Source organism: Phyllobates terribilis, unplaced genomic scaffold, assembly GCF_046119375.1.
Source record: "Phyllobates terribilis strain yellow unplaced genomic scaffold, ASM4611937v1 Scaffold_11__3_contigs__length_659146591, whole genome shotgun sequence".
NCBI lineage: Eukaryota > Metazoa > Chordata > Amphibia > Anura > Dendrobatidae > Phyllobates > Phyllobates terribilis.
The window spans coordinates 648,590,529-648,614,800 of record NW_027362771.1 but is presented as its reverse complement, the minus strand read 5'-3'; the positions used below and the strand labels follow the sequence as shown (position 1 = coordinate 648,614,800).

Here is a 24,272-nt window from a genome sequence, read left to right as displayed (position 1 = left end):
TTGGGATCCGGTACCCTGTTGCCGACCCTTCACTCTATTAGCTCTCTTATGGGCTCTTGGGGTCCCCTCTGCGCCTCTGGGTCTCTCTCTCTTCTCCTCTGCTCTGCTTCTCAGGTTACACTCTGACAGACTGACGACCGACTGACGTCTCACAGACTGACCCTGATCTAAGATGGTTCCCACCTTATATACTCCCTCTATGTGTGAGCTCAGGTGACCAGCACCCAATGAGCTCCTATCTTTACCCAGGCTGCTCCCCCTATCTGCCCCTACACTACTGGGATGTACCACCCCCCTCCCACTCCAGCCAGGAACAGACACTGTCGTACCTGCACATTTCTCTAGTGGGAGTACCATCGGTCTGTTCCCCGGAAATGGGATGTGTGTAGTGCATGCAGCCTACTAGCTCAGTTCCACACTCCATCCTTACCCGGGAGTGGAATATCACACCTCTGGGTTGAGGTGCAATACCCCTCAGGGTGCTACATATACACCTGGCTATGAAGTTCAAAGCTCAATGAGTTTACAAAACCCAAAAAAGTGCTTTAGTAAGTCAGTAAAAAGTAGGTAGGAGTATTTAAATCAAGAAAATGATAAGGGTGCCCATACTTATGCACCTGCCAAATTTTGTTTGAATGCAGATTGCACATTTTCTGTTAGTACAATAAACCTCATTTCAAGGCAGAAACATTACTGTGTCCAACAGTTATTACATAGATCAAACTGAAAGAGCTGCTGCAAAAACACCAATTTTTATAAAACATTAAGCTTAAGATTAATAGGGGTGCACAAACTTTTACATATGACTGTACCATACGCTCACTGTGAATTCCCAAAAACCGGACTAACAGCGGAATCAGCTGCAGCCTCGTCCAACCCTCGTCACTCAATTGTGTCATTGTCCTGATGATTGGTGCAGTGTTCCTCCCTGACAAATTGGTGGCAGAGGTGGGACCTGCGCCACTCCCCGGCTGTTTCCTGACAGGTGAGGATGGGCCGGTGATGGATGGGGACGGGCCGGTGACGGATGGGGACGGGCCGGTGACGGATGGGGACGGGCCGGTGACGGATGGGGACGGGCCCGGTGACGGATGGGGACGGGCCCGGTGACGGATGGGGACGGGCCCGGTGACGGATGGGGACGGGCCCGGTGATGGATGGGGACGGGCAGCTGATAGGTGACAACGGGTGGCAGCTGGGTGACGATGGGCGATTATGGCACTTTCTTACCTTAAAGGAAACTGCAGCTCAGCAAAATGACTTTCCACCCAGGTGTGGTCCATCTTGTAGCTCCTGAACGCCTGCAGGACATAGTCAGCCAATTCTCCATCCTCCTGTGACCCGGATGGATGAGCCACCCCTGAGATCTTCCTGTAAAGTAGAAGTCATTATACCCCTGTAGAGGGTGGAGCAGAGTACAGGAGCTGCTGGCTTGTGTTGTGCTGTGTGGAGCGGACAGCAGGGGGCACTGTGTGAGGTTAGTGCTGCAGGGGGCGCTGTGTGGGGTTAGTGCTGCAGGGGGCGCTGTGTGGGGTTAGTGCTGCAGGGGGCGCTGTGTGGGGTTAGTGCTGCAGGGGGCGCTGTGTGGGGTTAGTGCTGCAGGGGGCGCTGTGTGAGGTTAGTGCTGCAGGGGGCGCTGTGTGGGGTTAGTGCTGCAGGGGGCGCTGTGTGAGGTTAGTGCTGCAGGGGGCGCTGTGTGGGGTTAGTGCTGCAGGGGGCGCTGTGTGGGGTTAGTGCTGCAGGGGGCGCTGTGTGGGGTTAGTTCTGCAGGGGGCGCTGTGTGGGGTTAGTGCTGCAGGGGGCGCTGTGTGAGGTTAGTGCTGCAGGGGGCGCTGTGTGAGGTTAGTGCTGCAGGGGGCGCTGTGTGGGGTTAGTGCTGCAGGGGGCGCTGTGTGGGGTTAGTGCTGCAGGGGGCGCTGTGTGGGGTTAATGCTGCAGGGGGCGCTGTGTGAGGTTAGTGCTGCAGGGGGAGGAGCTAGAGGTAGATACAGACAGGGGGAGGAGCTAGAGGTAGATACAGACAGGGGGAGGAGCTAGAGGTAGATACAGACAGGGGGAGGAGCTAGAGGTAGATACAGACAGGGGGAGGAGCTAGAAGTAGATACAGACAGGGGGAGGAGCTAGAGGTAGATACAGACAGGGGGAGTAGCTAGAGGTAGATACAGACGGGGAGGAGCTAGAGGTAGATACAGACAGGAGGAGGAGCTAGAGGTAGATACAGACAGGGGGAGGAGCTAGAGGTAGATACAGACAGGGGGAGGAGCTAGAGGTAGATACAGACAGGGGGAGGAGCTAGAGGTAGATACAGACAGGAGGAGGAGCTAGAGGTAGATACAGACAGGGGGAGGAGCTAGAGGTAGATACAGACAGGGGGAGGAGCTAGAGGTAGATACAGACAGGGGGAGGAGCTAGAGGTAGATACAGACAGGGGGAGGAGCTAGAGGTAGATACAGACAGGGGGAGGAGCTAGAGGTAGATACAGACAGGGGGAGGAGCTAGAGGTAGATACAGACAGGGGGAGGAGCTAGAGGTAGATACAGACAGGGGGAGGAGCTAGAGGTAGATACAGACAGGGGGAGGAGCTAGAGGTAGATACAGACAGGGGGAGGAGCTAGAGGTAGATACAGACAGGGGGAGGAGCTAGAGGTAGATACAGACAGGGGGAGGAGCTAGAGGTAGATACAGACAGGGGGGGAGCTAGAGGAAGATACAGACAGGGAGAGGAGCTAGATACAGACAGGGGGAGTAGCTAGAGGTAGATACAGACAGGGAGAGGAGCTAGATACAGACAGGGGGAGGAGCTAGAGGTAGATACAGACAGGATGAGGAGCTAGAGGTAGATACAGACAGGGGGAGGAGCTAGAGGTAGATACAGACAGGGGGAGGAGCTAGAGGTAGATACAGACAGGATGAGGAGCTAGAGGTAGATACAGACAGGGAGAGGAGCTAGATACAGACAGGGGGAGGAGCTAGAGGTAGATACAGACAGGTGGAGGAGCTAGAGGTAGATACAGAGTGGGAGGAGCTAGAGGTAGATACAGATGGGGAGGAGCTAGAGGTAGATACAGATGGGGAGGAGCTAGCGGTAGATACAGACAGGGGGAGGAGCTAGAGGTAGATACAGACAGGGGGAGGAGCTAGAGGTAGATACAGACAGGGGGAGGAGCTAGAGGTAGATACAGATGTGACACCCCAGGGGTCTGGTTGCCACAGTGATAGAGATATTACGTCTGAGAGCAGGTGGGAGGTCCTTTGGTCAGGGATCCTGTGCATGCCACACCTCCTGCCCAGTCTTGGGAGGGGAAGAACTTCCCCTGTATAAACCCGGGGCTGAGGCAGGGTGAGTCAGACAAGGAGAGTGGAGAAGAGAAGCAGCATAGGAAACAGCAGAGTTACAAGGAGTCAGGGGCTGGCAGCTACAGAGCTCGCCCTGACTAAGAAGATTCTTTACCGGACCCGGAGTCCGAGGCTGTGGGGACTAACTCCTACCCAGCAGCAGAATCCGTCGGGCAGGGGATTTCAGGTCCTCTGGCCCAGAAGCCCGAAGGCACGGTCACACGCGTGGGACCAGCACCGCCATCGTGGAGCGGAAGCCATTAGAAGGCCCCGAGTCACCGGCCATACGGGTGAGCACCACACGGTACACTCAGGGACGTGGGCTACTTACATCAGCTTCTAGCAAGGTAGCCAGAAGAGTACAGTCAGTTTGGGAGGCCTACAACTACGCCTGGCCAGGGGAGATCCCATCTGCTCAAAGACTGACCAGGCCCCGTTTGCTAGCAAGTACTCCGGGAGGGTCTGTCGTTGTTACCAGTAAAGACCCTGAACTACACCGTACCGTCTCTGAGTGGTTCCTGCTACCCCCATCATCCACGTCGGCTGCCCTGAGGCCATACCCCTCCCGTTGGGGGTTATACTATCACGCTGCACAATCCTACCACCGGCCTCAGCGGTCTGCCCTGCAGCAGCAGCTTCCTGGCTGCACTCAACGGGTGGCGTAGTCATCAACTATTTACTACTAATAGACTGCCGTCTAGTTTGACTCCCTGGGCACGGACCGGGTCACCGCCACGAGATTACAACCCTCCACGGATCCGGCTCCGGGTAAGCTCCCGCGTGCGCACCGCAGCGCGACACAGGCCCAGGGGCGCGTCAACTTTGGCGTAGTCGGCAGGATTTCGTGCCCGCAACCACCGGGTACTGCGTGCCTGAAAAGCAAAGACTGTTCAAACTTACCAGTGGTGAAGGTTTCCCGCCATCCGGCGCCATCTTCTACCTTCTTCCCGCCATCCGCGAATTTTTCCCGCCATCCGGCGCCATCTTCGACCTTCTTCCCGCCATCCGTGGAGTTTTCCCGCCATTGGACGCCATCTTGAGGACGCCGCGCGGGAAGAAGAGGGGCGTGGACTCCGAAAGCGCGCGAGAACTGAAGCCCCGCCTCACGTCCGGACGTTGCGTAAGGTCCTGGAAGGAGCCCAGCAGACGCCGACGTCACAGGAGCGCGACGGAAGGTCCTCAACCCTGACGATCCACTGCGGAGCCGCGGCCTACGGAAGAGGATCATCGCAAGGTAGGCCACGGTCCACTAGGGGGGAGGAAGATGTCGGATACGGAGGAGAGCTTCACTGCCTCAACCCCCGCCAGCGCTACCGCTGCTGCAGTTATGCCCTTCACCATGCCCTATATCCCGGGAGCAGCTTGGCTACCCCAGTACTCAGGGGAGTCACATACCCTGCATGACTTTAGAGAAAAGCTGGATAGCCTCTTCCAGGTGTACCCCCTCACAGAAGAGCAAAAAGTGAGCATCCTGGTGGCCCAACTAACCGGGGCAGCCAAAAGGGAAGTAAAATCCTGGCCACCTGGGAGGAAGACTGTCGCAGGGATACTAACCCGGCTGAAGGACACCTTTGATACCCGCACCTCAGCCGAGATTAAGCTTAGATTCTACGGGTGCAAGCAGCGAGCGCATGAGAGTATAAGGGACTATGCACTAAACCTACAAGAGGCCCTGAGGGCCATAAAGCAGACCGACCCTGATGGGGTGGGAAACGAGGACAGGCTGTTGACTGAACAATTTATAGAGGGTTTATATTGCAATGCCCACCGAACCCAGTTGCGGGCAATGGCCTTACAGGATCCCCATCTGGACTTTGCACAGTTCAAGGACAGAGCCATCCGGGTGCTCCGAGAACCGGCACCAGGTGGCGTTGTGACCCACAGACGCCCCACTACCACTTACTACCAGGAGGCGGCGCCCTTGTCAGCAGGGCCTGTGGGAGCTGATGCGCAGGCTTTGGACAATGACCCGGCTCCAGACCTACACCATCAGGTCCAAGAGCTAGCTAAGAGCGTTGCTGCGCTAACCCGAACTGTGCAGTCTTTACAGGTTTCCACCCCAGGGAAGATCCAGCTGGCATCCGGACCGGAGGACATCCCGTGGCGTCGACCAAGGAGGACCCCACCGGCCAGAGGAAGACCCAGTGACCGATACAGTGAGGATGGACGACCCATCTGCCGCCGCTGCAATCAACCCGGACATATGGCAAGGTACTGTTCTTTAAACGGGCACAACCTGGGGTAGAGGGCCAACCCCCAGGAAAAAGATCACCAGGCCCATCGAACTGGCGCGACAGATATGTGGGAGGACGTCCAGTCTTGCCTGTGGTACTGGATGGCATTCCCATGAGTGCCCTACTGGACACCGGGTCACAGGTCACCACCATCCCGTACGTGCTCTTCAAGCAGTACTGGAATGACTCGGATATTACCCGCTACCCCGACGACGACTTGAGTATCATCACCAGCAATGGTCAGCCCGTGCCACAGATCGGATTTAAAGAGGTGACCATCAAAATTGGTAGAGTCGAACTGGCCGCACAGGGACTGATCATTGTAGATATCGATAAACATGAGAGTCACCCAAAAATAACTCTAGGAACTAATGTAATTGAAAATTGTCTTGCAGAGGTGATTTTCCTTTTACAGCAGGTTGCCAAGAATGCCAGCTCCGGCGAGCAGCGGGTGCTCCAGAAAGAGATCCGGGCACTGATGCAACGGCAACAAGTGGAACTCTCCGGCGGTGAGATTGGTAGCGTAAGAATGTGTGACCCTTTTCCTATTGCCATGCCCCCAAAAAGTGAAATGATGATTTGGTGCCGGGCAGCTATTGGTCTGAGAGGTAGAGATTACCAGGCAATGGTAGAACCAGTTTACTCAGACAGTAGGCCCACCATTTTGACAGCACGGGGGGTGGTCAATGTACGCCATGGGAGGGTGCCCATTCGCATAATAAATATCGGGGAGAGGGAAGTGTACCTGCCCCGGTATGCCACGCTAGCCAAATTATATACCACTAATCAAAGTTCTATACAATCTGTGGAACCCTTGCCTCCATCTCACCCGGAGGAAGGTAACGGCTCTAAGAAAGACGTGGAGGACTGGTGTCAGCAACTACATTTGGGTACTGACTCCACTCCCTCACATCAGAAACAAGGAGTCTATCGGGTGGTTCAAGAGTATGAGAGAGTGTTTAGTAAACACCCGTTAGACTTCGGGCGAGTCAAGGGGGTAGAACATCGCATCCCCACGGGAGATCATCCTCCCATAAAAGAGAGGTATCGACCCGTACCCCCTGCACATTACCAACACGCCAAGGGGATGCTTAGAGATATGAAGGAGGCTGGGGTAATCCGGGATAGTTGTAGCCCCTGGGCAGCCCCATTAGTTTTAGTCAAAAAGAAAGACAACACCATGAGGATGTGTGTAGATTACCGGAAAATCAACCGTATCACACACAAGGATGCGTACCCCTTACCAAGGATAGAGGAGTCATTGGCTGCTTTAAGATCTGCTAACTTCTTCTCTACCTTGGATCTCACTAGCGGGTACTGGCAGGTTCCTGTAGCAGAGGCGGACCGGGAGAATACCGCATTCACCACCCCGATGGGACTTAGCGAGTTCACCTGCATGCCGTTCGGACTCTGCAACGCACCAGGAACCTTCCAACGCCTAATGGAGTGTTGTCTGGGCCACAGAAACTTCGAGACGGTCCTGTTGTACCTGGACGATGTCGTATATTCCAAGACGTATGAGGACCACCTGAAACACCTGGCGGAAGTGTTCGAGGCTCTGGCGAGTTACGGCCTAAAGGTGAAACCTTCCAAGTGTCACCTCCTGAAACCAAAGGTGCAGTACCTGGGACACGTGGTGAGCGCTGACGGAGTGGCTCCCGACCCCGATAAGATCACCGCAATTAAGGGATGGCCAAGCCCCTCCAGCGTAAAAGAAGTGCGGCAGTTCCTCGGGTTGGTAGGCTACTACCGAAGGTTTATTCCCGGTTTCACCAAAAAGGCAGCACCTATGCAGGACCTCCTGATAGGCCAGTCCCGGAAGGCCAAGAACCAGAAGCCGCCCTTCAAATGGGAAGAGCTGGAAGAAGAGTCCTTCCGCCAGCTGAAGATGGCCCTCACGGGGGACGAAATCCTGGCGTACCCGGATTATAGCCAGCCCTTTATCCTCTACACCGACGCCAGTAACATCGGGCTAGGAGCCGTACTGTCCCAGATCCAGCAGGGGAAGGAACGAGTAATCGCCTACGCCAGCCGAAAACTGCGACCCACCGAAAGGAACCCCGAGAATTACAGCTCATTTAAGTTAGAGTTCCTGGCCGTAGTATGGGCAATCACTGAGCGCTTTAAGCATTACCTCGCTTCTTCCCGGTTCACCGTGTACACGGATAACAACCCGCTGACACACCTGGACACGGCAAGACTCGGTGCCCTGGAGCAGAGGTGGATGGCCCGTCTGTCCAACTACGAGTTCACAATTAAATACCGGGCAGGACGCTCCAATACCAACGCGGACGCCCTGTCCAGGATGCCCAACCTGCCGGACGGAGGAGAAGATCCGGAGGGACTGGAAGAAGTTGAACTCCCTGCGTTCCACCGTCATGGGACTATTCAGTATTCCCACCGGGTAAGGAGTAAGCAGGCTGCTACGTTGAACCCCTTACCCCACTACAACTGGGCGGAAACGCAAGACAGCGACCCTGCCGTCCGACTGGTGAAGGAGATGCTGACTCGGCCGGAGGCTCGCCTTGAACCAGACGCTCCGGAGGAAGCCAAACAACTATGGGCAGAGAAGAGTCGACTGTTCCTTTACAAAGGGAAGTTGTGCCGCAGAATGGTTAACTCCCGGACGCATGAATTACTCTGGCAAGTAGTGGTGCCACGAAGAGACGCAGCCATGGTGATGGAGGCATACCACGACGGAGCTGGACACTTTGGGTGGAAAAAGCTGGAGTTCCTGCTGCGCGAGCGGTTCCACTGGGTAGGCATGAGGGGAACCATCGAGAAGTGGTGCAGAGATTGTGGCCCGTGCAACCTGAGAAGGAAGGACCGAGCCAGCCAGAAGACTCCCCTGCAGTCCATCGTCACCCGGCAACCGTTGGAACTGGTAGCCTTGGATCATGTAAAACTGACCCCAAGCAGAAGTGGCTACGTCTACGCGTTAACCATCGTGGATCATTACTCCCGGTTCTTGGTTGTCGTCCCCGTCAAGGACTTAACGGCTCAAACAGCAGCTAGAGCCTTCCAGCAGCACTTCTGCCGTCCACACGGGTACCCGGACCAAGTGCTGACGGACCAGGGACCTGCCTTTGAAGCGGAGGTCTTTCAGGAATTCTGCAATCTGTATGGCTGCCGGAAGATAAGGACGACACCCTACCATCCGCAGACTAATGGACTTTGTGAAAAAATGAACCAGGTGGTAATGGATCTTCTAAAAACGTTGCCCCTGGAAGAACGCAGTCTGTGGCCTGAAAAGTTGCCCGATCTGGTGGACCTATACAACCACATCCCGGTAGGTTCCACCAACTGTACCCCGGCTTACCTAATGAGGGCAAGACCTGGTAAGTTACCTGTTGACCTGGAAATGGGAGTCCTGACCCCCGAGGACACTTCACCAGAAACAGACTGGGACACAGAGAGGCAGCAGCAGTACCGGAGAGTACAGGAGAGCGTGGAGCGAAGTCTCTGTCAGGCTAGGGAAAGACAAGAGAAAACTTACAACCAGTATGCTCCCGCTGTTCCCCTGGTACCCGGAGAGCAGGTCTTGAAGAGGAAGAGACGGCTCCACAAGTTGGACGACCAGTGGGAGAAGGACCCGTACACCGTACTGCCCTCAAGCCACGAGAACCCGAAGGTCTGTACCATCAGTAAAGACGGAGGGGAAACCACAGCCATTGTATCCCGGGACCACCTGAAGAAGTGTCCCGAACAACTGAGGAACCCTGAAGAGGAACAAGAAGACCATCGACCCGTGGAAGAAAGGGAAGATATGGTTAGTACCGTGCTCGGGGACTTTCCTCAGTCTTGGACTCAAGTCAATGGTGCAGTTGTGGTACCCGTACTCACCTTCCTCCAACCATCATCCCAAGAACCTACGGAGCAACGGGTAGAGCTGGAAGAACAGCCGGTCCAGGAGGCAGAAGACTCCACACAAGCAGAACAGGAGAATCAACCCTCTGCTTATAGTGAGCCTGCCGTACCCCTAGTGAGACAAAGAGCCGGTAGACAGCTGCCCAGTTTACCCTTGACAGCTCCTACACCCTGTAGTTCAGGGCCAGACAGTCAGCTCCGTAGGTCCACTCGGGCCACTAGAGGCCAGTTACCCGCACGCTGGAGAATTTAAAGTGTATAAATTGTTTTATTTATGTTTTTCTGTGTCTTGTTGCTTGTGTATAATTTTGTGTTTCTAGTTATTTTTAGGAAACCTTGGTGGATTTACCGGGAATCCTTGTATATAGTTGGAGCGTAACCCAGGATGGACTAGAGACTGTTAAGGACTCGGGGTAGGACAGACCCCTACCTGGTTACGTCTCCCTGTGTTGGTGAAATGGACACCTTTGCTTTTCTTCAAAGACTGCATCCGGTTGCGGACACGCCGTAACCATCTTATGTGTTTTTCTTATAGTATTGTTATTGTTATACTTTGTTATGTTTTTCTAAATGTGTTTAGTCCCGGAGTACTAAATTTCACTAGGGGGGAATGTGACACCCCAGGGGTCTGGTTGCCACAGTGATAGAGATATTATGTCTGAGAGCAGGTGGGAGGTCCTTTGGTCAGGGATCCTGTGCATGCCACACCTCCTGCCCAGTCTTGGGAGGGGAAGAACTTCCCCTGTATAAACCCGGGGCTGAGGCAGGGTGAGTCAGACAAGGAGAGTGGAGAAGAGAAGCAGCATAGGAAACAGCAGAGTTACAAGGAGTCAGGGGCTGGCAGCTACAGAGCTCGCCCTGACTAAGAAGATTCTTTACCGGACCCGGAGTCCGAGGCTGTGGGGACTAACTCCTACCCAGCAGCAGAATCCGTCGGGCAGGGGATTTCAGGTCCTCTGGCCCAGAAGCCCGAAGGCACGGTCACACGCGTGGGACCAGCACCGCCATCGTGGAGCGGAAGCCATTAGAAGGCCCCGAGTCACCGGCCATACGGGTGAGCACCACACGGTACACTCAGGGACGTGGGCTACTTACATCAGCTTCTAGCAAGGTAGCCAGAAGAGTACAGTCAGTTTGGGAGGCCTACAACTACGCCTGGCCAGGGGAGATCCCATCTGCTCAAAGACTGACCAGGCCCCGTTTGCTAGCAAGTACTCCGGGAGGGTCTGTCGTTGTTACCAGTAAAGACCCTGAACTACACCGTACCGTCTCTGAGTGGTTCCTGCTACCCCCATCATCCACGTCGGCTGCCCTGAGGCCATACCCCTCCCGTTGGGGGTTATACTATCACGCTGCACAATCCTACCACCGGCCTCAGCGGTCTGCCCTGCAGCAGCAGCTTCCTGGCTGCACTCAACGGGTGGCGTAGTCATCAACTATTTACTACTAATAGACTGCCGTCTAGTTTGACTCCCTGGGCACGGACCGGGTCACCGCCACGAGATTACAACCCTCCACGGATCCGGCTCCGGGTAAGCTCCCGCGTGCGCACCGCAGCGCGACACAGGCCCAGGGGCGCGTCACAGACAGGGGGAGGAGCTAGAGGTAGATACAGACAGGGGGAGGAGCTAGAGGTAGATACAGATGGGGAGGAGCTAGAGGTAGATACAAACAGGGGAGGGGCTAGAAGTAGATACAGACAGGGGGAGGAGCTATAGGTAGATACAGTTGGGGAGGAGCTAGAGGTAGATACAAACAGGGGAGGAACTAGCGGTAGATACAGACAGGAGGAGGAGCTAGAGGTAGATACAGACAGGGAGAGGAGCTAGAGGTAGATACAGACAGGAGGAGGAGCTAGAGGTAGATACAGACAGGAGGAGGAGCTAGAGGTAGATACAGACAGGGGGAGGAGCTAGAGGTAGATACAGACAGGGAGAGGAGTTAGAGGTAGATACAGACAGGAGGAGGAGCTAGAGGTAGATACAGACAGGGGGAGGAGCTAGAGGTAGATACAGACAGGAGGAGGAGCTAGAGGTAGATACAGACAGGGAAGGAGCTAGAGGTAGATACAGACAGGGGGAGGAGCTAGATACAGACAGGGGGAGTAGCTAGAGGTAGATACAGACAGGGAGAGGAGCTAGATACAGACAGGGGGAGGAGCTAGAGGTAGATACAGATGGGGAGGAGCTAGAGGTAGATACACGGGGGAAGGAGCTAGAGGTAGATACAGAGGGGGAGGAGCTAGAGGTAGATACAGACAGGAGGAGGAGCTAGAGGTAGATACAGACAGGGAGAGGAGCTAGAGGTAGATACAGACAGGGGGAGGAGCTAGAGGTAGATACAGACAGGAGGAGGAGCTAGAGGTAGATACAGACAGGGAAGGAGCTAGAGGTAGATACAGACAGGGGGAGGAGCTAGATACAGACAGGGGAGGAGCTAGAGGTAGATACAGACAGGGAGAGGAGCTAGATACAGACAGGGGGAGGAGCTAGAGGTAGATACAGATGGGGAGGAGCTAGAGGTAGATACACGGGGGAAGGAGCTAGAGGTAGATACAGAGGGGGAGGAGCTAGAGGTAGATACAGACAGGAGGAGGAGCTAGAGGTAGATACAGACAGGGGAGGAGCTAGAGGTAGATACAGACAGGAGGAGGAGCTAGAGGTAGATACACATGGGGGAAGGAGCTAGAGGTAGATACACATGGGGGAAGGAGCTGGAGGTAGATACAGAGGGGGTGGAGCTAGAGGTAGATACAAACAGGGGAGGAGCTAGCGGTAGATGCAGACAGGGGAAGGAGCTAGAGGTAGATACAGACAGGGGGAGGAGCTAGAGGTAGATACAGACAGGGGGAGGAGCTAGAGGTAGATACAGACAGGGGGAGGAGCTAGAGGTAGATACAGACTGGGGGAGGAGTTAGAGGTAGATACAGACTGCGGGAGGAGTTAGAGGTAGATACAGATGGGGAGGAGCTAGAAGTAGATACACACGGGGGAAGGAGCTAGAGGTAGATACAGAGGGGGAGGAGCTAGAGGTAGATACAGACAGGGGAGGAGCTAGCGGTAGATACAGACAGGGGGAGGAGCTAGCGGTAGATACAGACAGGGGGAGGAGCTAGATGTAGATACAGACTGGAGGAGGAGTTAGAGGTAGATACAGACATGGGGAGGAGCTAGTGGTAGATACAGACAGGGGGAGAAGCTAGAGGTAGATACAGACGGGAGGAGCCAGCGGTAGATACAGACAGGGGGAGGAGCCAGTGGTAGATACAGACAGGGGGAGGAGCTAGAGGTAGATACAGACAGGGGGAGGAGCTAGAGGTAGATACAGACAGGGGGAGGAGCTAGAGGTAGATACAGATGGGAGGAGCTAGAGGTAGATACAGAGAGGGGGAGGAGCCAGTGGTAGATACAGACAGGGGGAGGAGCTAGAGGTAGATACAGACAGGGGAGGAGCTAGAGGTAGATACAGACAGGGGGAGGAGCTAGAGGTAGATAAAGACAGGGGGAGGAGCTAGAGGTAGATACAGACAGGGGAGGAGCTAGAGGTAGATACAGACAGGGGGAGGAGCTAGAGGTAGATACAGACAGGGGAAGGAGCTAGAGGTAGATACAGACAGGGGGAGGAGCTAGAGGTAGATACAGACAGGGGGAGGAGCTAGAGGTAGATACAGACAGGGGGAGGAGCTAGAGATAGATACAGACAGGGGAGGAGCTAGAGGTAGATACAGACAGGAGGAGGAGCTAGAGGTAGATACAGACAGGAGGAGGAGCTAGAGGTAGATACAGACAGGGGGAGGAGCTAGAGGTAGATACAGACAGGGGGAGGAGCTAGAGGTAGATACAGACAGGGGGAGGAGCTAGAGGTAGATACAGACAGGGGGAGGAGCTAGATACAGACAGGGGGAGGAGCTAGAGGTAGATACAGACAGGGAGAGGAGCTAGATACAGACAGGGGGAGGAGCTAGAGGTAGATACAGATGGGGAGGAGCTAGAAGTAGATACACACGAGGGAAGGAGCTAGAGGTAGATACAGAGGGGGAGGAGCTAGAGGTAGATACAGACAGGGGAGGAGCTAGTGGTAGATACAGACAGGGGGAGGAGCTAGAGGTAGATACAGACAGGGGAGGAGCTAGCGGTAGATACAGACAGGGGGAGGAGCTAGCGGTAGATACAGACAGGGGGAGGAGCTAGCGGTAGATACAGACAGGGGCACGAGCTAGACGTAGATACAGACAGGGGGAGGAGCTAGAGGTAGATACAGACAGGGGGAGGAGCTAGAGGTAGATACAGACAGGGGGAGGAGCTAGAGGTAGATGCAGACAGGGGGAGGAGCTAGAGGTAGATGCAGACAGGGGGGGGAGCTAGAGGTAGATACAGACAGGGGGGGGAGCTAGAGGTAGATAAAGACAGGAGGAGGAGCTGGAGGTAGATATAGATGTGACACCCCAGGGGTCTGGTTGCCACAGTAATAGAGATATTATGTCTGAGAGCAGGTGGGAGGTTTCTCTGGTCAGGAGCCCTAAGCATGCAACACGGTCCGCCCAGACCTGGGAGGGGAGGAATCTGCCCTTATAAACTGGGTCTGGGGCGGGATTAGTGAGTGAAGCTGCAGACAGAGACAGAGCCTGCAGAACAAGCAGAGCAGTCAGAGCCTGGAGAGTTAAAGTGAGAACAGGAGCTCTGAAGGAGCAGCAGCTGAAGGCCAGGGGCTGTGAGCAGAGATATAGCTCGCCCTGGCTGAAGTTACTAAAACCGGACACAGGAGTCCGAGGCTGTGGGGACTGATATATACCCAGCAGCAGAAACCAACCGGCAGGGGATTCCAGGTCCTCTGGCCATAGAAGCCCGGAGGCTCAGTCACAAAGAAGGGACCAGCGCCGCCATCCAGGAGCGGAGGCTACCAGAAGGCCCCAAGTCACCAGCCATACGGGTGAGCACCATACGGTATACTCAGGGACGTGGGCTACTTGTAACCGCTGACAGCATGGTAGCCAGGAAGAGTGCAGATAAACGGGGAGGCCTACAACTCCACCTGGCCAGGGGAACTCCTGCTTGCTCGCAGACTGACCAGGCCCCTTATACTAGCCAGTACTCCCGGGAGGGTCTGCCTTGTACCATCAGTAAAGACCCTGAACTGCACCTCACGTCTCTGTGATTCCTTGCCTCACCAGCACCATTAGCACTGGGACCCTCACACCATCACTCCCATCATCTCTCACATTAGCTGCCCTGAGGCAATACTTCTCCCGTGGGGAGTTATCCCATACTCGGCTGCGCAAACAACATCAGCCTCAGCGGTCGGCAGCGCAGCGGCGGTCCCCACTGACCGCAATCCACGGGTGGCGTAGTCGGACATTTGCTATACATTAGACTGCCACTGGTTTGACCACCCTGGGCACGGACCGGGTCACCGCCACACGGAGACTACAACCCCCAGCATTCTACAACAGGCCCGGTTCCGGGTTCCCCTGCACAACACAGGCCCAGGGGGCGCGTCAACTTTGGCGTAGTCGGCAGGATTTCGTGCCCGCAACCACCGGGTACTGCGTGCCTGAAAAAGAGACTTTTATACTTACCTGTGGTGAAGTTTCCCGCCGTCCGGAGTAGTTTCCCGCCATCCGGAGCCGATTCCCGCCATCAGACGCCATCTTGGACCATTTCCCGCCGTCTTCTGCCTTCTTCCCGCCATCCGCAGCTGCTTCCCGCCTTCGGACGCCATCTTCGGGACACCGCACAGGAAGAAGAGGGGCGTGGACGCCGAAAGCGCGCGAGATCCGAAGCTCCGCCCCACGCTCCGCCCCACGCTCTGACGCTGCGCAAGGTCCTGGAAGGGAGGAAGAGCGACGCTGATGTCATCGGAGCGCGACGCCAGGTCCTCAACCCCGACGATCGACTGCGGAGCCGCGGCCTACGGAAGAAGAGCATCGCAAGGTAGGCCACGGTCCACTAGGGGGGAGGAGGATGCCGGATACCGAGGGGAGCTCCTCTGCCACAGCCACCGCCAGCGCAACCACTGCAGCAGTCATGCCATTCACCATGCCCTATATCCCGGGGGCAACCTGGCTACCCCAGTACTCAGGGGAGTCACATACTCTAAATGACTTTAGAGAAAAGCTGGATAGCCTCTTCCAGGTGTATCCCCTCACAGAAGAGCAAAAAGTGAGCATCCTGGTGGCCCAACTAACCGGGGCAGCCCAAAGGGAGGTAAAGTCCTGTCCACCTGGGAGGAAAAGGACTGTCAGAGAAATACTAGCCCGGCTAAAAGACACATTTGATATCCGCACCTCAGCCGAAATAAAGCTCAGATTTTACGGGTGCAAACAATGGGCACATGAAAGTATAAGGGACTATGCCCTAAACCTACAAGAGGCCCTGAGAGCCATTAAGCAGGCAGACCCTGACAGCGTGGGAAATGAAGATAAGCTGTTGACTGAACAATTTATAGAGGGTCTACATTGCAATGCCCACTGAACCCAGTTGCGGGCAATGGCCTTACAGGACCCTGACCTGGACTTTGCACAGTTCAAGGACAGAGCCATCCAGGTGCTCCGAGAATCGGCACCAGGTGGCGCTGTGACCCACAGGCGCCCTGCTATCACTTACCACCAGGAGACGGCGCCCTTGTCTGCAGGGCCTGTGGGAGCTGATGCGCAGGCTTTAAACAGTGACCCGGCTACAGACCTGCACCATCAGGTCCAAGAGCTGACTAAGAGTGTTGCCGCGCTAACCAGAACTGTGCAGTCTTTACAGGTCTCTTCTCCAGGAAAGATCCAGCTGGCATCCGGACCGGAGGACGTCCCGTGGCGCCGACTGAGGAGGACCCCACCGGCCAGAGGAAGACCCAGCGACAGATACAACGAGGACGGACGACCCATCTGCCGCCGCTGCAATCAACCCAGACATGTGGCAAGGTACTGTCATTTAAATGGGCACAACCTGGGGTAGAGGGCCAACCCCCAGGCATAAGACCATCAGGCCCATCAAACTGGCGCGACAAATATGTGGGGGGACGTCCAATCTTGCCTGTGGTACTGGATGGCATTCCTATGAGTGCCCTACTAGACACTGGGTCACAGGTGACCACCATCCCGTACGTGCTCTTTAAACAGTACTGGAATGACTCGGACATAACCCGCTACCCTGACGACGACTTGAGTATCATCGCCAGCAATGGTCAGCCCGTGCCGCAGGTGGGATCCAAAGAGGTGACCATTAAGATCGGTAAAGTCGAACTGGCGGCACAAGGACTGATTATAGTGGACATAGACAGTCATGAGAGTCACCCTAGAATAACCTTGGGAACTAATGTGATTGAAAATGGTCTTGCAGAGGTGATTCTCATTTTACAGCAGGTTGCCAAGAACGCCAGTTCCGGCCAGCAGCGTGTGCTCCAAAAAGAGATCCGGGCACTGATGAAGCGGCAACAGGTGGAACTATCTGGTGGTGAGATAGGTAGCGTGAGAATGTGTGACCCGTTCCCTATTGCCATGCCCCCAAAAAGTGAGATGATGATTTGGTGCAGGGCAGCTATTGGTCTAAGAGGTAGAGACTACCAAGCAATGGTAGAACCCGTCTACTCAGACAGTAGGCCCACCATTTTGACAGCACGGGGGGTGGTCGATGTACGCCATGGGAGGGTGCCCGTTCGCATCATAAATATCGGGGAGAGAGAAGTACACCTGCCCCGGTATGCCACGCTAGCCAAATTGTTCACCATAAACCAGAATTCTGTACAGGCCGTGGAACCCTTGCCTCCATCTCAACCAGAGGAAGGTAACGGCTCTAAGAAACCAATGGAGGACTGGTGTCAGCAACTTCATTTGGGTACTGACTCCACTCCCTCACACCAGAAACAGGGAGTCTATCGGGTGGTTCGAGAGTACGAGAGAGTGTTTAGTAAACACCTGCTAGACTTCGGGCGAGTAAAGGGGGTAGAACACCACATCCCCACGGGAGACTATCCTCCCATAAAGGAGAGATACCGACCCGTACCCCCGGCACACTACCAACACGCCAAGGGGATGCTTAGAGACATGAAGGAGGCTGGGGTAATCAGGGACAGCTGTAGCCCCTGGGCAGCTCCACTAGTCTTAGTGAAAAAGAAAGACAACACCATGAGAATGTGTGTAGACTACAGGAAGGTCAACCGTATCACACACAAAGATGCGTACCCGTTACCAAGGATAGAAGAGTCCTTAGCTGCATTAAAATCTGCTAACTTCTTCTCTACTTTGGATCTCACTAGCGGGTACTGGCAGGTTCCTGTAGCAGAGGCGGACCGGGAGAAGACCGCATTCACCACCCCGATGGGTCTCAGCGAATTTAACTGTATGCCGTTCGGGCTCTGCAACGCACCAGGAACCTTCCAACGGTTGATGGAATGCTGTCTGGGACACCGGAACTTCGAGACGGTCCTGTTATACCTGGACGATGTCATCGTCTATTCGAAGACCTACGAGGACCACCTGAAACACCTGGCAGAAGTGTTTGAAGCTCTGGCAAACTACGGCCTAAAGGTGAAACCCTCCAAGTGTCACCTCCTGAAACCAAAGGTGCAGTACCTGGGACACGTGGTGAGTGCTGACGGAGTGGCTCCCGACCCTGATAAGATCACCGTGATTAAGGACTGGCCAAGACCCTCCAGCATAAAGGAAGTGCGGCAGTTCCTCGGGTTGGTAGGCTACTACCGAAGATTCATTCCCGGTTTCACCAAAATGGCAGCCCCTATGCAGGACCTCCTGATAGGTCAATCTCGGAAAGCCAAAAACCAGAAGCCGCCCTTCAGGTGGGAAGAGCTGGAAGAGGAGTCCTTCTGCCAGCTGAAGATGGCCCTCACGGGGGATGAAATCCTGGCATATCCAGACTACAGCCAGCCCTTTATCCTCCACACGGACGCAAGCAACATCGGGCTAGGAGCCGTACTGTCCCAGATCCAGTTAGGGAAAGAACGGGTAATCGCTTACGCCAGCCGAAAGCTACGGCCCACGGAGAGGAACCCTGAGAATTATAGCTCATTCAAGCTGGAGTTCCTGGCAGTAGTGTGGGCAGTGACCGAACGTTTCAAGCATTACCTTGCCTCCTCCAAATTCACCGTGTACACGGATAACAACCCGTTGACACACCTGGACACTGCAAGGCTCGGTGCCCTGGAACAGAGATGGATGGCCCGCCTGTCCAACTTTGAATTCACCATCAAATACCAGGCAGGACGCTCAAATGCCAACGCGGATGCCCTGTCTAGAATGCCGAACTTACCGGATTTAGGGGAAGATCCAGAGGATCTGGAAGAAGTAGAGCTCCCTGCGTTCCACCGTCATGGGATTACCCTGTATTCCCACCGTGTGAAGGACAGGCGCTCCGTGACGTTCAATCCCTTGCCCCACTACAACTGGGCGGAGACGCAAGACAGTGGTCCCGCAGTCCATTTGGTGAAGGAAATGCTGACCCAGGCCGATGCCCGTCTTGACCCAGATGCTCCGGAGGAGACCAAGCAACTGTGGAAGGAGAAAAGTAAGCTGTTCCTCTACAGGGAGAAGCTGTGCCGGAGAATGGTTAACTCTCGAACACATGAGTTGACCTGGCAGGTAGTGGTCCCAAGACGAGACGCGGCTATGGTTCTGGAGGCATACCACAACGGAGCAGGGCATTTCGGATGGAAGAAGCTGGAGTTCTTGTTGCGTGAACGGTTCTACTGGGTAGGCATGAGAGGAGCCATCGAGAGGTGGTGCAGAGACTGTGGCCCGTGCCACCTGAGAAGAAAAGACCGAGCCAGCCAGAAGACTCCCCTGCAGCCCATCATCACCAGACAGCCACTGGAACTGGTAGCCCTGGACCATGTGAAACTGGCTCCAAGCAGATCTGGGTATGTCTACGCCCTCACAATCGTAGATCATTACTCCCGGTTCCTGGTGGTGGTTCCTGTTGTAACGGGTCTGGGAGGCGGAACCTCTGAGCTACTATACAAGGGGGCGGTCCTTGTAAGGGAGCGGGTGGCGACAAAGCAGGCAGTCACAGCAGGTGACCGGGACAGTCTCTAGAAGAACGGGCAGGAGGTCACGGCAGGTGACCGGGGCAGTCTCTGGATGAACGGGCAGATGGTCACGGCAAGTGACCGGGGCAGTCTCTGGGTGAACGGGCAGATGGTCACGGCAAGTGACCGGGGCAGTCTCTGGGTGAACGGGCAGATGGTCACGGCAAGTGACCGGGGCAGTCTCTGGGTGAACGGGCAGATGGTCACGGCAAGTGACCGGGGCAGTCTCTGGGTGAACGGGCAGATGGTCACGGCAAGTGACCGGGGCAGTCTCTGGGTGAACGGGCAGATGGTCACGGCAAGTGACCGGGGCAGTCTCTGGGTAAAGGGTTGGTACGACCTGTGGCGGCTGATGGTAGACGTGAGCTCCCAGGTGAGCAGGCGAGAGTCTCTGGATAAACGGGTGGTCACAGCATGTGACGGCGGAGCCTCCAGGAAGACCAACAGACAGGCGGCAGATGAGCGCTTCCAGGTGAGCGGGCAGAAGTCTCTGGACAGGCGGGTGGTCACAGCACGTGACGGCAGAGCCTCCAGGTAGGCTAGCAGACAGGCAGCAGATGAGCGCTCCCAGGTGAGCGGGCAGGAGTCACTGGACAGGCAGGTGGTCACAGCACGTGACGGCAGAGCCTCCAGGTAGGCTAGCAGGCAGGTAGCAGATGTGCGCTCCCAGGTGAGCGGGCAAGCTGGTCCATAGACAGACTGACAAGAGTTGGAAGGCAGACCGTCGGACCTCAGGCAAGCAGGCAGGTAGTTGATGTGCGCTCCCAGGTTAGCGGGCAAGCTGGTCCTTAGACAGACTGACAGGAGTAGTAAGGCAGACCGTCGGACCTCAGGCTAGCAGGCAGGTAGCAGAATATCAGGCAGGAATAAGACAGCAAGCTGGCAGGAATCTGGCAGGAATCTGGCAGGTAACTGGCAACGGGACCTGAGGGCTGAAGCAGAGTAGTGAACAGTGCAACAACATTGCTCGGGCACCTCCATTTTGGAGGAGGTGCCTTATATATGGTGAAGTCCTCCGGCCATTGGCCGGGGACTCCTTAGGACGGCGCGCGCGGCCCCTTTAAGAGGGAGGGAGAGCGCGCGCCCTAAGCACAGTGGCCGGGAAGGAGCGCGCGCTGCCAGCAGAGCGGGAGGAGGACGCCGGGCACGGAGCAGAGAGGTGAGGGGAACAGCGTCCCTGCCTAGCAGAGGGCAGGGACGCCGGCGCTACAGTACCCCCCCTTTAGGCCCCCCCTTTTTTAGGCCAGACAGAAATTTAGCAAGGATGAGCGGGGCATGGATGTTCTCCCGGGGCTCCCACGTTCTCTCCTCAGGACCAAACCCCCTCCAATCTACTAGAAAAAAAGGTCTTTCCTCTTACCCTTTTGGTGGCAAGAATGTTCTCTACCTCAAACTCGTCCTCAGCAGAAACCGGAGCAGGAGGCGTACCTGTAGACTTGGAAAAAGAGTTAAGTACCACAGGTTTGAGGAGAGATACATGGAAGGAGTTAGGGATCCGTAAGTTGGCCGGGAGTTTCAATTTATAGGCCACCGGGTTGATCTGACTGATGACTTCCAGAGGACCGATGAACCGAGGCCCTAACTTGTAAGAAGGTATCTTGAGTCGGACATATTTAGATGAGAGCCAGACTTTATCTCCAGGACGAAATTGTGGAGGATCCAGGCGTTTTTTGTCAGCGTGTCTTTTCATCCGTTCGGACGACTGAAGGAGTGCGGATCGGGTACTCTCCCAAATGGAGGAAAATTTGCTAACGAGAGATTCCGCAGCCGGGTTGTCCACAGAGGTGGAGACAGGAAAAGGAATCCGAGGATGCTGACCGAAGACTACAAAAAACGGGGATTTGGAGGAGGATTCGCTCTCGTGATTGTTATAAGAGAACTCGGCCCATGGTAGGAGATCCACCCAGTCTGAATGATGGGCATTAACGAAGTGCCGGAGGTAACTGGTCAGGTTCTGATTGATCCGCTCCACTTGACCATTGGACTGTGGGTGGTAAGCGGAAGAGAAGTCCAGGGTGACGTCTAGCAGTTTACAAGTGGCTCTCCAGAAGCGTGAGGTGAACTGTAGCCCACGATCCGACACGATGTGGAGCGGCAGGCCATGAAGACGGAAGATGTGGCGGATAAAGTCTTTAGCCAGCTCGGGTGCAGACGGGAGGCCTGGCAGGGGAACGAAATGAGCCATCTTGGAGAAGCGGTCAGCGACCACCCAAATGACCGTACAACCGGCAGAGACTGGGAGGTCAGTTATAAAGTCCATTGCTATATGCTGCCAGGGGGCAGCAGGTACAGAAAGCGGAAGGAGGCGACCGGCTGGCAGATGTCTCGGAACCTTGTTGCGGGCGCAGGACACACAGGCAGAAACAAAGTCTATTACGTCCTTGTGCAGGGTAGGCCACCAGTAGTGCCGGGTAATAAGCTGGAGGGTCTTTTTCTGACCGGCGTGGCCAGCCAGTTTAGACGAGTGACCCCAGTGAAGGATCTTCTCCCGATCAGGTACTGATACGAACGTCTTTCCGGGAGGGAGACGATTTAGACTCACGGGAGCCACCTGCATTACTCTGGCGGGATCGATGATGTGTTTCGGATCTTCCTCGAGATCGGACACCAGAAAGGATCGAGACAAGGCGTCCGCCTTGACGTTTTTGTCAGCCGGGCGAAAATGAAGAACAAAATCAAAGCGAGCAAAAAACAAGGACCACCGGGCTTGGCGCGGGTTAAGTCTCTGGGCATGCTGGAGGTAAGCCAAGTTCTTGTGGTTAGTGTAAATTATTACCGGGTGAAGAGCCCCCTCGAGCAGGTAACGCCACTCCTCCAATGCCAGTTTGATGGCCAATAACTCTCGGTCTCCTATGGAATAATTGCGTTCTGAGGAGGAGAAGAGTTTGGAGAAGAAGCCACAAGTTACCATCCTCCCGGAAGATGATTTTTGAGTAAGTACCGCTCCGGCTCCAGAGGAGGAGGCGTCAACTTCCAGGAAGAACTGCTTGTTGCCATCCGGGCGATGCAGCACCGGGGCGGAAGAGAAGGCCTGTTTTAAGGAAAGAAAGGCCTCCTCTGCTTCGGGCGGCCACTCTTTGGGATTAGTACCCTTACGGGTGAGCGCGGAAATTGGGGCAGTCCGGGAAGAGAAGTGTGGTATGAAGAGGCGGTAGTAGTTGGCGAAGCCCAGGAACCGCTGAATGGCCTTCAACCCCTCCGGTCGAGGCCATTTCTCGATGGCAGACAGTTTCTCTGGATCCATTCGTAGGCCGGTCTGAGAAATAATGTAGCCCAAAAACGGAAGCGAGGTCTGCTCAAAGAGGCACTTCTCGTATTTAGCGAAGAGGTGATTCTGCCTGAGCCTGAGCAGGACCTGACGAACGTCCCTCCGGTGAGTCTGGAGATCCGGAGAGAAGACCAAGATGTCGTCCAGGTACACCACTACGCAGGAGTAGAGAAGGTCCCGGAAGATGTCATTGACCAACTCTTGAAAGACGGCAGGAGCGTTACAGAGACCAAAGGGCATTACCAGATATTCATAGTGGCCGTCCCGGGTGTTGAATGCCGTCTTCCATTCATCCCCCTGACGGATACGAACCAGGTTGTACGCCCCACGGAGGTCCAGTTTGGTGAAGATTCTAGCCCCCCTCAGACGATCAAATAACTCCGGAATGAGCGGAAGGGGGTACTTATTCTTCACCGTGATCTGGTTAAGGCCTCTATAGTCTATACAGGGACAGAGAGAGCCGTCCTTCTTTTTGACGAAAAAGAAGCCTGCTCCCGCCGGGGAGGTAGATTTCCGGATGAATCCCCTGGCCAGATTCTCCTCAATATATTCGGACATCGACCGGGTCTCAGCAGCGGATAATGGATAAATACGCCCACGGGGAGGAGTAGTACCAGGTAACAGGTCGATAGGGCAGTCGTATGGTCTATGAGGGGGTAGTGTCTCTGCCTCCTTTTTATTAAAGACATCAGCATAAGACCAATAAGGAATCGGAAGTCCAGGTAGATTAGCTGGGGTAGGAGAAGGACGGACGGGATGGACGGGAACCAGACAGGTCTTATGGCAGTCCTGTCCCCAGCGAAGGACTTCTCCGGTCTGCCAGTCAAGCACGGGTGCATGTCTCTGGAGCCAAGGTAGGCCTAGCAAGAGGGCGTGAGAGAGTCCAGGCAGAACATGAAAGGAGATACTCTCAGAATGCAGCATTCCCACCTGCAGAGTAATGGATTCGGTGATGAGTTGGATGGGGCGTGGTAAGAGACCCCCATCCACGGCAGCAACAGACAAGGGTACAGCCAGAGGTTTGGTGGGGATGCGGTATTTCTCTACCAGGGACTGTGAAATAAGATTCCCGGCTGCTCCAGAGTCAAGTTGGGCTAGTTCGAAATAACGGTTCTCCCCGCAGACGATTGAGACTGACAGCAGCAGAGATGGAGAGGATTTATTCTTGTCTAGGTCGACCTCTCTGAGCGAACCTAGACACAGGCGTTTCCCGACCTCTCCGGGCAGGCATGGATCCGGTGCTCCTTACTGCCACAGTAGAAGCAGCTCCCCTCGGCACGGCGTAAGTCCTGACGGGTTTTGACCATCTTGGTCTGGTCGACCTGCATAGGCTCAGGAGAGTGTACCTGGGGAGAGACGGATTTCTGAAAAGTAGGATCTAGACGTGGAAACCTCCTCTCACGGGTGACCTCTTTGGCACGCTCCTGGAACCGTAGGTCAATCCGGGTGGCAAGAGTTATTAGGTCATCGAGAGTGGTAGGAATGTCCCGACCGGCAAGTTCATCTTTAATACGGCCGGACAGACCCTCCCAGAAGAC

At 55.2% G+C, this 24,272-nt stretch overlaps 1 protein-coding gene across 4 annotated transcripts in view; it reads right to left on the bottom strand.

The window, feature by feature from the left end:
* Positions 1 to 24,272, bottom strand: part of TFR2 (transferrin receptor 2) — a 200,522-nt gene that overhangs the window by 115,406 nt on the left and 60,844 nt on the right. For all 4 annotated transcript variants that reach the window (XM_073654588.1, XM_073654586.1, XM_073654585.1 and 1 more), the window contains one exon: positions 1,231 to 1,371. In XM_073654588.1, coding sequence (XP_073510689.1) covers positions 1,231 to 1,371 — 141 coding nt within the window. The remainder of the gene's footprint in view (positions 1 to 1,230; positions 1,372 to 24,272) is intronic.